This window comes from Elephas maximus, chromosome 2 (genome assembly GCF_024166365.1).
Source record: "Elephas maximus indicus isolate mEleMax1 chromosome 2, mEleMax1 primary haplotype, whole genome shotgun sequence".
Taxonomy (NCBI): domain Eukaryota; kingdom Metazoa; phylum Chordata; class Mammalia; order Proboscidea; family Elephantidae; genus Elephas; species Elephas maximus.
The window spans coordinates 196,164,893-196,178,051 of record NC_064820.1 but is presented as its reverse complement, the minus strand read 5'-3'; the positions used below and the strand labels follow the sequence as shown (position 1 = coordinate 196,178,051).

Below are 13,159 nucleotides of genomic sequence, written 5' to 3'. Positions count from 1 at the left end.
AAGCTGCTCTTAAATTCATAAAGCAGAACCATACAGTCTTAAAGACTGAGAGAGCTTTAAGGATCAGCTAATCTATAACCTCCCTATTTTATAGATGAAGAAACTGAGGTTCAGAATGAATGAAAATTACTTGAGTTTCTTTGAATCAGGAGAAAATACATATTTGCCAGATAGTTTTCTCCTGTTATTTGGTTCCTTTACAGCAATTTCTTACTACGTTCAGTCTGAGAACTCTGACTGGTAGAAGCTGATGCTCTCCCATCAGATCTAACTGTGGGAGACAGCCAGGCTGGTGTGGCAAAGGAATTTGGGCAACCCCCAAGGAATCTCACCTTTCTTCAGGAAGGTGAGTCTGGCCTGATGTCAGCCTTTTCTTTCTCTTACTTCCATTTACTTAAACTTTTTGCTCCTCAACCTTCTCATCTATCTTTAAAATAGCTGTTGGCCTGTGGTCTTATTGATGCCAGCCTTTTCTAACATGTATTATTTGTGATGGAAGAAAGGGCTCCATTTTCAGGAAATCTGCAGGCAGTTTCCTAAAATAGGTGAAGCCCATAGGCCTGATATGAAAATCAGGTTGGTGCAAATAGATTATAATACAGCATTCTAAATTTTAGGCACAAATGTTGTATTTGAAACATAACATTTCACATATCATATTTTAAGAATATGATTGACATGGGATAGTAGGTTACTTATGCAAGGACAGCTGAAGCCCCTAAAACCCTGGCATCTCTCAAAATAATGCCAAGAACACTCTTAACCTTGTAAAAGAAATGCCATGAGCCTCTTCCCAGGGCAGCCTGGGCTAGCCCTGGTCTGAACCATTGCTGTTATAACCTCTTGGTGCCTACAGGTTGAACTGCTGTTTTTCTACCCAGACTGGAAGGGATAGACCCAGGTCCTTGAGGACTAGAGGCTGCCAGAACACCCACTACCCACCATTCTTTTCTGCTGTCAGTGGACATCTGAAGTGATAAGGAGCTGTCACCCTTTGCTGTTTTCTAGACTCCAGGAAAGGGAGGGCAGTGGCCTCTAGCTTTTGTTTCACTCCTGTTTTTGAACGTGTATTCACTTAGTGAAGTCCTATTTATTTAGGGAAGAAAGCATCCATTTTTGTTCTACACTTGGAATTAAGAAATTTAGTCTTTAATCAAACTACTATAGCCTTTAATAAGAATCAGTTTTATGCTGTAAGGGCTTGCTAATTTTGGGGAAGTAGTGCTGTTCTCTAAAACTCAAAATCCCAATAGTCCCTGGGGGAGACAACTTTTGTCTGCTCCTTACAGCTGATTGGTGTTCTTTGTCAAGTTGGGCTGGGGAGAAGGGTGGCTGCTGCTGGCTTTCAAGATTCTTGTTTCCGAAGAGGTTTGATTTTCATTTGGGGGTTCAGTCAATTCATCTTCAGTTACTACTTTGACCAGCCACTTGATCACATCTCTGCAACGGGGGGGAGGGGGAGGGGCGGAAGAAAACAAGTAAGAAAGTGTTTAAACTTCTGTTGTGTTGTAGGGTGCTTGCAACTGCAGCCTTAACCTGGACTTCTAGACCCCTAGGTTTCCTCTATGAGTTGCAATCGACTTGATGGCAATGGGTTTGGTTTTTTTTTTTTACGATGTCCCCAGGAGGGGCTATTTTCAATATTTAAAAATGTCTAATGGAAATCCCACATATAATTGCAATGAGGCTACAAAGGCTAACTAAAATATCAAGATTTCAAGACTGTTCTTTCAGTTATAATAATTGAAAGGTACCTCTGTGGTCAAGGAGCATTATGTGTGGCTTTCTGACCGGGAACATTCCTTGACTAGGTAGAAAGTTGGACAGGGTGGCTACAGATGTCCTTGCCAGGTCTCTATTACTAGATTTCATCTATTAATACTAACAAGCAAGGTTTTAGAGCATGGGCAGTGGAGTTACACTTTATATGAGGCTTAGGTCCTAAAAGTTAGAGAGGTAAAAATACGGTCAAAAATTACTTTAAAAAATCACTTACATAACCCAGGTAAAAATTGTGGATTGAATACACACACCTAATTTTCTTCCCTCCTAAAACCCCATTAATATCATAGTAAATGGATTTTTTTTTTTAAAGGCATAAATCCATAAGGAAGAGGGGATGAGAGGAGACAAAGGCAGTGACATTTTTGAAGCTGGCAGGCAAATGAAGTATACTCACAAAATGGGGAATTACATGGTAGTCAAAACAAATAAGCCACAGCGACAGGCATCAATATAGATGAATCTTAGAAATATATAATATTAAGTGAAAAATATAAGTCCCAGTAGATCATATAGAGCATGATACCATTTTTATAAAGCTCAAAGGAACTAGGGATACACACAGACACAATAAAACTATATAAGAAGGAAAGAAAGAAAATGATGAACTTTCAGGATGATGATTACCTCAGATGGAGGGAGGCAAAAGGATGGCGGATGGAGGGGTGTGGTTAGATGTCAGTAATGTCAAGGACCCGGCCTTTGGTTTCGGTAGTGGGTTAGGAGATGCTGATTACAAAAGTAAACGTAACCAATTAACTAGCTAAGCAAGTGTGTCATGTTTTAGGAATGATGTTTAATCTAAGTCTAAAGTCTTTGCAAAGGAGCCCTGGTGGTACAATGGCTAAGTGCTCAGCTGCTAACCAAAAGGTTGGCAGTTGAAACTTACCCAGTCAGCAGGTGGACTTGGTGATCTGTTTCCATAAAGATTAGAGCCAAGAAAACCCTATAGGGCAGCTCTACTCTGTCGCATGGAGTCGCTATGAGTTGAAAATCAACTTGATGGCACCTGGCAACAACAATGACATGGCCTTGACAAAGAGATAAATGTAAATGACTTAGCAGAATTGAGAAAGCTGAATCCTAAGCCAGCATTGGAGAAAAGTGAGAAGACCAACTGTATTTACCAATGAGAGAGAAAGAGAGAGGGAGGGAGGAAGGGAGGGAGAGAGGAAAGAAAAAGAATGTTTAATAAGTTCTGCAATGGCAGCACCAGATTTCTCTGAAGTGGGATGACAGGGGGTTAGTTAAAATAAGTAGGATGGTTGGAAAGCTGTTTAAGAAATTTTTCGATTCCTAGATCTTCTTCCCCAATCCGGCAGACTACAGGTTAATTTTGTGGAGAGGTAAAACAAAGAGTTCTCTGGACTGTGGGATATCAGGCACAGTCGGGAGGCAAAGGCACTGCAGCAAAAATGGGTACTAAATGAACACATACCTGCAAATGCAAGGACGCTTGGCTGTCCTACACTTCGCTTCTAGAAACCCATCCTTTGTATAGGTAGAAACCCATCCTTCACATGAGAGATTGGATGGAAGACCCAATCAGCCCAAGAGAAAAGGCCTAAAGACACTGACATGGGGGATTTTTCCAAGAAATAGGAAGCCAGTTCTACCTACCAAAAAATCAAACAAAACCCATTGCCATTGAGTCAGTTCTGACTCATAGTGACCCTATAGGACAGAGTAGAACTGCCCCATAGGGTTTTCAAGGAGATTCTGATGGATTCAACCTGTCAACCTTTTGGTTAGCAGCCAAGCTCTTAACCACTATGCCACCAGGGCTCTACCTACAGTTCTACCTGCAGGGAAGTTCAAAAATGATAAGTCCTGCCATGTGCTCAGAACCTCCATTAGCTTTTGAGTCTTTTATCCTTAAACATGAGTAAACTACTAAGGTTTACTAGACATCTAAGGAAAGCTTCTAACATGAGAGAGATCAAAATAACCAAAACCAAATTAAAAAAAAAAAAAAAAACCTTGGGCAAAACAGACATTATGCAGAGAAAAACAAAACAAAAAAATCTATCAAAGATATAAGAGAAGATATGGATCCATGAAAGAAGAAAACAAGAATACTATTTTTTTTAAGATGGTGCCTTTAGAGAGAGAGAGAGAGAGAGAGAGAGAGGAAAAAAAAGAGCTGTTGAAAATTAAAAACATGATAACAGAAATGAAAAACCATATTTTCCAGGACCGAAACGGTCCACTGAATGTCCAGCACCATGGATAAATACAGACCTACAACAAACATACTGGGCCAAAACAGGATTCTACAGACTTCCAGAGGAAATAAGCAGGGCACGTATAAAAACATCATTAATGAAAATAACTTATGACTTTTTAACAGCAATTCTGGAAGCTAGAAGACAATGGAAGAGTTCCTTCAAGGTGCTATAGAAAAGTTATTTCTAACTTAAATTTCTATTCTCAGCTAAATTATCAATCATTGTGTGGGAAGAAAAAGATATTTTCAGACATTCAAGATCTCAAAAACTTTACTCCCCACATACCTTTCTTAGGAAGCTATTGGAGACTGATCCATCAAAACGAGGGAGTAAATCAAGAAAGATGTAAGGCAAAAAACAAATTCAAGAGATTTGATACTGGAAAGAAGTGAAGGGAATCTTCACATTTATGGTGAAGAAGGCTGGCAAAGAGGACAACCAATCCAGCTTGACGATCAAAACACTCTGTGACAGATTTCCTTGAGAAGACGAAATTAATGGAATACCTAGCGGGAACCTAGTGCAAATAAACATTGAGAGGAGATTGAGACCAAAACAGAGAATTTGAGGTTGATTTCTGATATGCACAAAGAAAGCTAGGAAACAAAATCAGACAATTATTAACTCTAGGGGAAAGAAAAGTAATCATAGTTTATAATTTGACTCAACTCTGACTAACACACACAATTATAGTAACAGAAACACTGAATACTGATCTAAACAAAATTATGATATAATTGTATTAATGGGATGGGGACTGCGAAATGTGTGTGTGTGAGGGGGACAGTAGGGAGAAAAAAGAGCTAACTCTTCATCTGCCATGTGGGAAGTCAGTAGATAATGGCTAACAGTGAAAAAACAAGAAGGCTTACTGTTTAGCCATACGGTGGTAAATTTCAAAAGAATCAAATAAGAGTTGAAAGTAGTTACCCCTGAGGAAAATGAAAACATAGGGGAGGGAACCTGGAGGCTTAGTGTATTTCTTAAATCTTGTTCAAAGAGTTTACTCTTTTTTTTTTAATTGTGGTAAATATATATAGTAAAACCTGTGAGAGCTGGAACTCACCAGGACTGCCTTGTTTTTCTGAGCCTTGCAAATTTTCCACGTTTGACGGGGTGTAGTCTATCACTCTCTATTAGTGGAAAATACTTGAGTTTTCCTTCTCTGACAGGTTTCTGCCTTAAACAGGTTCCGGCTTTGGCGGGAGCCTGGGTGGCACAAGCAGTTTGTGACTGACTCTTAACCCAAAGGTTCGTGGTTCAAACCCACCCAGTGGCTCTATGGAAGAAAGGCCTGGCAATCTGCTTCTATAAAGATTACAGCCAAGAAAACCTCATGTAGTTCTATTCTATAACATTTGGTGATGTGTCAGGTACCAAACTGATGGCCGCCAACAACAATAACAAATACCTATGTTACAAAATTTGCCATTTCAACAATCTTCACATGTACATTAATTATGCTCATCATGTTGTACAACCGTCACCCTTATCCATTCCCAAATCATATCATCATCCTCATAGAAGCTCACTGTCCCCTAAGCATTGAGTCTTTGTATGTATAGTTAAAAAAAGAAAGAAAAGAAAATCCCTTAAGAAGGTACCACATGGAGATTGACTTGCTCTCTCTTTCTCTTTTTAAAAAAATCATCTTTAAATGTCAGCCTTGACCATTACGCTCTTTTACGAACTATCTATATGGGATCAAACTGAAAATAGCAACTTGAAAGATGAAATAGAAACCTTAGGGGGCAGAAAATTTATATTAATGGGGGAGGAACAACTCAGAAAAGGAGGGTGAAAATGTAATCAATGTCACTAAGTGGTACAGTAGAAACTGTTGAATTAGGGTATGTTTTGCTGTGTATATTCTCAACAACAACAACAAAATCAAATAAAATTAAAAAAATCACCTTTGAGGTATAATTTACATGCAATAAACTGTACAGTTTTTTTGTTTGATGAGTTGTGAGGTCAATCTAACATCTATCTCTTAATGAACAGCTGGAACAGATTTTTTTTTTTCACTGATGGAGCACGAAATGAGGGTCCTGATTTGCATTTAGAGGTCACAAATACCAAAAAATGCCTATCTCTAAACCTGAGAATCATATTCAATATAGTGAGAAGCTCACACCATGAGACATGGAAATGAGAGCAACAGAGAGGTCACTCTAATGCCTAGGCTCACAAGCATAATGGTGGGCAGAGTTGCTCTTGATATTTAAATTGTTATTTTTCAATTTAAAATGCAACTCCATTGTCCTGTGCTGTTTCTAAATTTTCTACTGATTTTCTATCCCTACTTTTTTTTTTTTTTTAATTTGGAAATAATATCAAACTTACAGAAAATTTACGAGGATGGTACTAAGAACACCCACACACCCTTTCATATGCCTTTTGCCCTACTGGCGTCCTCTCTCTTTCCCTCCTTCTTTCCGTCTATATACATGCGTCCACCCACCCCCTCTCTGCCCCAGAATCATTTGAAAGTTGTATCTATGAAGCTGCTTTCTGCTTTCCTACTTTAAAAATTTTTTTAACCCACCTTATCTATTTTTTTATTTAAAGCATTAAAAAATAATGGAGTCTATTTCCTGTATTCTATGGCTTGGTAAAGTAGAGGGCCAGTGAAAAAGAGGGAGACCCTCAAGGAGATAGAATAAGACAGTGGCTGCAACATAGGCTCAAACATAGCAATGATTGTGAAGATGGCACAGGACCAGGCAGTGTTTTGTTCTGTTGTACATGGGGTCGCTATGCACCAGAAGCAACTTGACGGCACCTAACAACAACAACAACATGGTAGCCAGTTCTTTTCCTCCTTCATTTAGTCTGCCTACATGTCTCAAGGGCCAGGGTGCTACATACCATAGAATAAATGTTTTTTTCCCAGAAGGTTTCCCATTTCTAATCTCATAGAGACTGTTTGGTTCTCACTCAGTTCCAAAGATGCAAACTCCAATACCACAGAGCTGAGCAGGGGCAGCCTAACCAAAACCCAAACCAAACCTAGTGCCGTCGAGTTGATTCCTACTCATAGGGACCCTATAGGACAGAGTAGAACTGCCCCATAGAGTTTTCAAGGAGCGCCTGGTAGATTCGAACTGCCGACCCTTTGGTTAGGAGCCACAGCACTTAACCACTATGCCACCAGGGTTTCCAGGAGTAGCCTAGACAAGGGAAAATCACTAGATTTGATGCCTGGATTCTGGCCATGAATCTCTTTCCCTCATCTTCTATATCCAGTCTATTAGTGTGTCCTCTTGAACTTACCTCCTAAGCATCTTACTCTTGATCCTTTCTTTCTATTCCACTACCACTGCCCCAGTTCAAGCCTCTGATATGTCTTGCCTGGACCCATTGTCTTCCAACTGGCCTCCTTGCTTCTATTCTTGCTCTAGTACAATCCGTTTCCCATGTAGCAGCAATTTTTTAAATTTTTATTGTATCAATCACATCCCTGCTTAAAAGCAGTTAGTGGCCTCACTTTATTCTGAAAGAAAAAATTTAAATGAAATCACCAAGGCTCTCAAGGCTCTGAGCGGTCTGGCCCTACCTCTCCCCACCCTCATTTCATGCTAGTCTTCCCTCACCCACCTACGGTAGGCTTCTTTCAGTTTTACCGTCTACTTTCTCATCTTGCAGCCTTTGCCTCTGTTCTTCCATTTTCTTGGAACAGGCTTCCACTGGCTCTTTGCTTGCCTGGATCTTTATTATTCTGCAGACCTCAACTTAAATGTCACCTTTTCAGAGTCCTTCTCTTACTACCATATGTTGAAAGATCTTCCCTTCTCTCCTCCCTTAATCCTCTTTCACCATGATCTGCTTTTCTCATAATAGGACTTATATTATTTAAAATAATTTTTTATTGCGTTTACAGTGCAAATTAGTTTCTCATTCAAAAATTTACACAGATTGTTTTGTGACATTGGTTGCAGTCCCCGCCACATGTCACACTCTGCCCCTTTCCCTTTACACTCCAGGTTCCCCGTGTCCATTCACCCAGTTTTCCTGGTCTTTGATTCTTTTTAAGTTAGCTTTTGTGTACGGTGTGAGGTATGGGTCCTGTTCCATTGTTTTTATAGACTGACATCCAGTTTTGCCAGCTGTATTTTTTAAAAAGATTGTCTTTCCCCCATTTAATAAACTTTGGTCCTTTGTCAAAGATTAGCTGATCAGAGGTGGATGGATTTACATCTGAGTTCTCGATTCTGTTCCATTAGGACATTTAAATTTTACAGAAAATGCCATACACAGAGAAATAGACACAGGCATGCAAACTAAGAAGCTGACCAATGCCCAAAATACAATGAAACATCCTCCTTTTTTGTTAGAGGAGTTATAATAATTAATATCCCATATGGCCTCTGAAAACTATTCTTAATAAATATGTAAGAACACATGGGCATGTAAATTTCAGTAGAAGAATTTCAGTGCTGCTCTTAAGAAAGGATGCTGGTACACTATGATGGTGAGACTCATTTCTAAAAAAGCAAGGGGTATGGTTCCAAGAGGAAAATTCCAGCCTGAGATCCTCACCCTAGAAATTACATCTTTTCCTCCTGGTACAAGGATATAATAGTTCCACTGTGTGGACTTTCCAGAAGTTCTGACCCTGATTTTATAAAAAGAATGCACGCTTGCTTCCTTATTGCTTATTTGGTTAGCCACATGGCCTATTACCATAACATTACTTATCAGAAACTAATAGTGACAAATGAGACCCTAAATCAAGAGATTTATCTTGAGTTACTCAGGGGGCTAGAAAGAAACCTAGGCTTATAAAAGCTATAAATAAAAAGTTTCACACAGGTTGAAGTTTCCCATGTGGATTGTACCAGGCTGTTTGGACAATACTGAAATAAACCAGAGGAAGTCTGACGGTCTTGACAGAAAAATTATTCAAGCTATGGTGTCTGACTCATAGCTGGTGCAGAAAAAGGGTTTCTTTTATGATTGTCTACAGTTTTAATGATTATCTTTTTATGCTATATAATGACCTGAAAATCTCACCTATCTGATACTCTCTGGCCCACAGAAGAGGAACTGGAGATGCAGATTCCATTCAGTAGCTGCCTACATGTAACCCTGACCCTCTTGCAATTCCAGGGTTCAGGCGGCTGGTTACCTGACATTGTGGGGCTGCTTGTCACAGGACAGCACAGTGCTTGCAATGGATTGCTGTAAATGCTGGCGCTGCCTCCTCAGCATCTGCTGGAAGTCATCCTCCAGGGTCTGTACTACATAACGCAGAAAAAGCACTCGGCCGGGCAGATTTTGTCCCTGTGGGGAGAAAGAATGAGAAGTCCGAATTTCCTCCCTGGATGACAGTGAGTATTGGCTCTCATAAATGCTAAGTCTAAGGGAGGGCTACAAGTCAGCAAGTGTGGCTGTACCTGAAAGAGAGGCTCTGGGAGAGTGCAGACAGGCTGGGGCATTACAAATGAGGACAAACAGGGCAACTGCTAAAAGAATCATACCCTGTAAGGTTCCAGAGGAGTCCCTGGATGGTGCAAATGGTTAATGTGCTCAGTTACCAACCAAAAGGTTGGAGGTTCGAGTCTACCCAGTGGCACCTTGGAAGAAAGGCCTGGGCGATCTATCAAAAAATTAGTCATTGAAAACCCTGTGGAGCACAGTTCCTCTGACACATGGGGCTGCCATGAGTTAGAGTCATCTTGGTGGCAACTGGTTTAGCTAAGGTTTCAGAAGCCATTTTCTTTTCCCTATTCTCTCACCTGTGTTATGTCTTTACCAGTGAGCAGGGGGCCCAGTCATAAGTATACTGCCTAGACAATAAGCTCTCCACATTAAGACAGTAGAAGCCCCAAATAATCTATTTATTCAAAATATATAGGCATCTGCAGATAATTAACATTTCCTAATAGCTAAGTTGCACCCAGAGGTCTGCTGGAGTCTCCAGGAGTATAGTGATCTTAAGAGATGGCCAGGGGAAGTCAGTCTCTTTCTCACACTGAACTTATCAGTCTTAGGATAGCCACAGATCTGTGGACAGCAGAACAGAGAGACAGAAGGAAACTGGATCCTTAAAGTCACTGCTGAGCTGCTAGATCAAGCAACCATGATGTCTACCCCACTGTTGAACTTACAGTAATGTGAGCTTACACGTACCCTTATTGTTTTAAGCAAGTCTGAGTTGGGTTTTCTGTTACAGGTGAAATGATCCTAACTAATAAAGCCCAACTGATCCCCAGTCATACCTTGTTGCTTCCTTAACAAACCACTTAGCTGTAAGTATGGTCTGTCTTTTGTGTGGCCATTGCAACAGATTATTGAACCCAGTAGAGAAGTAGGGAGTGCTGTGGGAGGGATGGCTGTGTCAGAATCGGTAAAAATGCTGGAGAGTGGAAGTATGTCTGACCTCCACCTCATAGGGATCAGCCTTGGGCTGATTTTGATTTGCATTATCCTCCCTGAAGTTAGACAGGTATTGACGACTCTACCACTACTGCCCTTTTCCGGTAGGTAACCTGGCTACTGGACTTGCTGTCCTCAAGGAGGGAGAGGCCGACTGTCCCGTCTACAGCCTTTTAGCAAATCCGTTTACTGCCATATCTCACTCCACCCTCTACTATATATTCTGTTTCTGAGTCCAAAGCCTATCTGTGTGTTCTGAAGGGCAGATTTCCTCCCCTCTTGGCTGCAGACCCTTCTCCATGTATTCTGGCCTGTGGCTTTCTCTGTCCGGGTTCATTGGTCATCGCTCTTACCTGTCTTCGAGGCCTTCCAAATCTTTGTTCCAATCTATTGTCCTTCTCCTCACTTTCATTGCCATGGATTTATAACATCTCTATTCATTTATTATTACATTTTATGGGATCTTATGATCCCATTAAAAGGGAGAGGGGATAAGTCAACGAATCTGATCTTGAATTGGAAGACAGCACATAGCACTTCAATAGGAATTTTTTTTTTGCAGCAGCAGGAATATAAGGAGGGAATAACGATGAAGACTTTACTACCAGATTTGCTGTTACTTTTGTTCCTAGTTAAAATTCCTCTGTAAAAGATACCCCTTATGATTGTTATATTACCTCTTCCTCCATGATATAGGAGAGCAGCTTCCAGTCCCACTCCACTGTCTTGGCATTGGCTGGATGTAGCCTGAAAGTCAAGTGACATCAATTACAGTTCTGGAGAGTTTGGTGGAAGAAGGGCTGGGGTCCGGAAGATGATAAAAGGAAGAATCCTTCTTTTATCCTCAGTGTTCCTGCCCACCCTCTTGTACCATACCATCTCAGTCTGGGTATAGTAGAACTTCATTGCTTTCTGCTACCTAGTATATGCTCCTATTTTTAGAGGCATTAATACCCCAATTTTGCTTCAAGAAACCAACTCTTTAACACTTTTAGCCCATAAGCAGCTGGCTTTACCTACTAGTACCCTGGATGCTATTCTACCCCTTAGTTCATAGTGACTGGCTGAAAGATGGGCACATATCTGATGTTAGGCCAATCAAAGCCTATAGGACTCAATTTCAGGACTCTTGTGTAACTATCAGGGAAGTAGGCTCTCTCTCCCACTAGGAGTGTCATAAAAGCCTGAAACTCGGGCGCTACCATGTGGAACCTGAAAATAGAGCCAAAGCAGAGCTGAAAAATGGGTCTTAGTAACCACTTTTGAATACAGAGTCAAGTCACATCGTACCCCTAGGTTGCTAGTAACACGAGCCATTAAATTCTCGTTTACCAGTTGGGGAGCTGGTCTAGATTGAGTTTCCTATCACTTGTGACCCAGATTACACTAATATACTAAATCAGCTTCCCTAATGGTTAGCTGAATAAAGCTTAGGTAAGGCAAAGCAGTGACCGAGTCTAGGTTCCCTGGCAGGTTTGCCAACAGCTGGCTGGGAAGGTTCATACTGTTGAATTTTCATGAGGAGCATGTAGGCCTCCTTTAGGACATCCAGGGTCTCTGAGTCACTCAGTAGGATTTTCTGGATGATGTGAGCCACAATTTCTCTGGGTGGGTAATGCTGAGGTGACACAAAGTCCATCAAAAACTGCATAGTCCCCAGGGGAAAATTTTCTTCAATTGTATTTGTCACCATTCTTAGTCTTCGATGCGGGATAACTTCTGCTTTTCGACACTTGCTCTGTAGAGATAAAAATAAATGAATCAGGATGGGTTTCCATAGCACATAAAAATGAAGGGTTCTGAAACAGGTTGAAGACAGTAAAATTTTTTATGCATTTATTATTTTTCATAATAATAATAATAATTTAAAAACTACAGGAAAGCCTTATCTAAAAAACTTTTAATGATATATGAAAATGCTTATATTAAGTTTAAAAAGTCAGAATTCAAAATTCTATGTACAACGTGATTTCATCTGTGTGAAAGTACAGGATAGAAAAGGAAGTGCAAAAGAGTCAAGAGCTAGTCTAAGTTGAGTTTGGGGTGAGGGTGATGAGATAATAGGGTAAATTGCAGTGCTATGTCAGATACTAAAACAGATGGAGAGAAATTTTAACTAAGTTTTGTTGTTAGGAGGAGAATAGTATTTTGTTGTTTTTGAGACAACAGTAAATATTAAATTGCTTTTCAAAAAACATATATATACATAAAGCCTGGGAGGCAATATGTAAAATGTGGTTTCCGTTATCTGGATGGTAGAATTGTGAGTGATGACTTCCTCTTTATGCTTTGTTGTATTTTTCAACTTTTTTCACAATAGGCACTTACTACTTTTTAAAATATTCAATTTTTACTGATATGGGAATATAATAATAATGATTTTGAACACTTAACTTATCCTCACTTAATTTTTACAGCCCTAGGAAATACATGTTATTATTATTCCCATTTTATAGACAAGGAAACTAAGATTTAGAGAGATTAAGCATTTGTCATGCAGCAAATGGCAGACGCTGGTTTCAAATATAGATGGTGTAACTCCAGAGCCCCCCTCTTAACCCTTGCTCTCTACAAAGAAAAATAAAAAATGCATACACATGTGTATATATATAAAATCCCAATTATTGAAAATTTGATAATTTTATGCATATGCATAAAAAATACAAATAAGAAGGAAATATACCAAATTAACAATAATAAATTCTGAGTGATAGCACTGTAGCTGATATTTCTTATATTTTAAAAATGTTTTATAATAATAAGTATGA

General features: G+C 39.8%; 1 protein-coding gene across 3 annotated transcripts in view; it reads right to left on the bottom strand.

Moving 5' to 3' along the window:
* Positions 1 to 13,159, bottom strand: part of SIMC1 (SUMO interacting motifs containing 1) — an 86,257-nt gene that overhangs the window by 19,521 nt on the left and 53,577 nt on the right. For 2 of the 3 annotated variants that reach the window (XM_049874364.1, XM_049874365.1), the window contains exons 3-6: positions 11,897 to 12,129; positions 11,069 to 11,138; positions 9,142 to 9,296; positions 1,288 to 1,440 (exon numbers count right to left, since the gene is read on the bottom strand). In XM_049874364.1, the coding sequence (XP_049730321.1) occupies positions 1,288 to 1,440; positions 9,142 to 9,296; positions 11,069 to 11,138; positions 11,897 to 12,129 (611 nt within the window). Of the gene's footprint in view, positions 1 to 1,287; positions 1,441 to 9,141; positions 9,297 to 11,068; positions 11,139 to 11,843; positions 12,130 to 13,159 lie in introns of those variants that run through there. The other variant, XM_049874366.1, reaches the window with a different exon arrangement.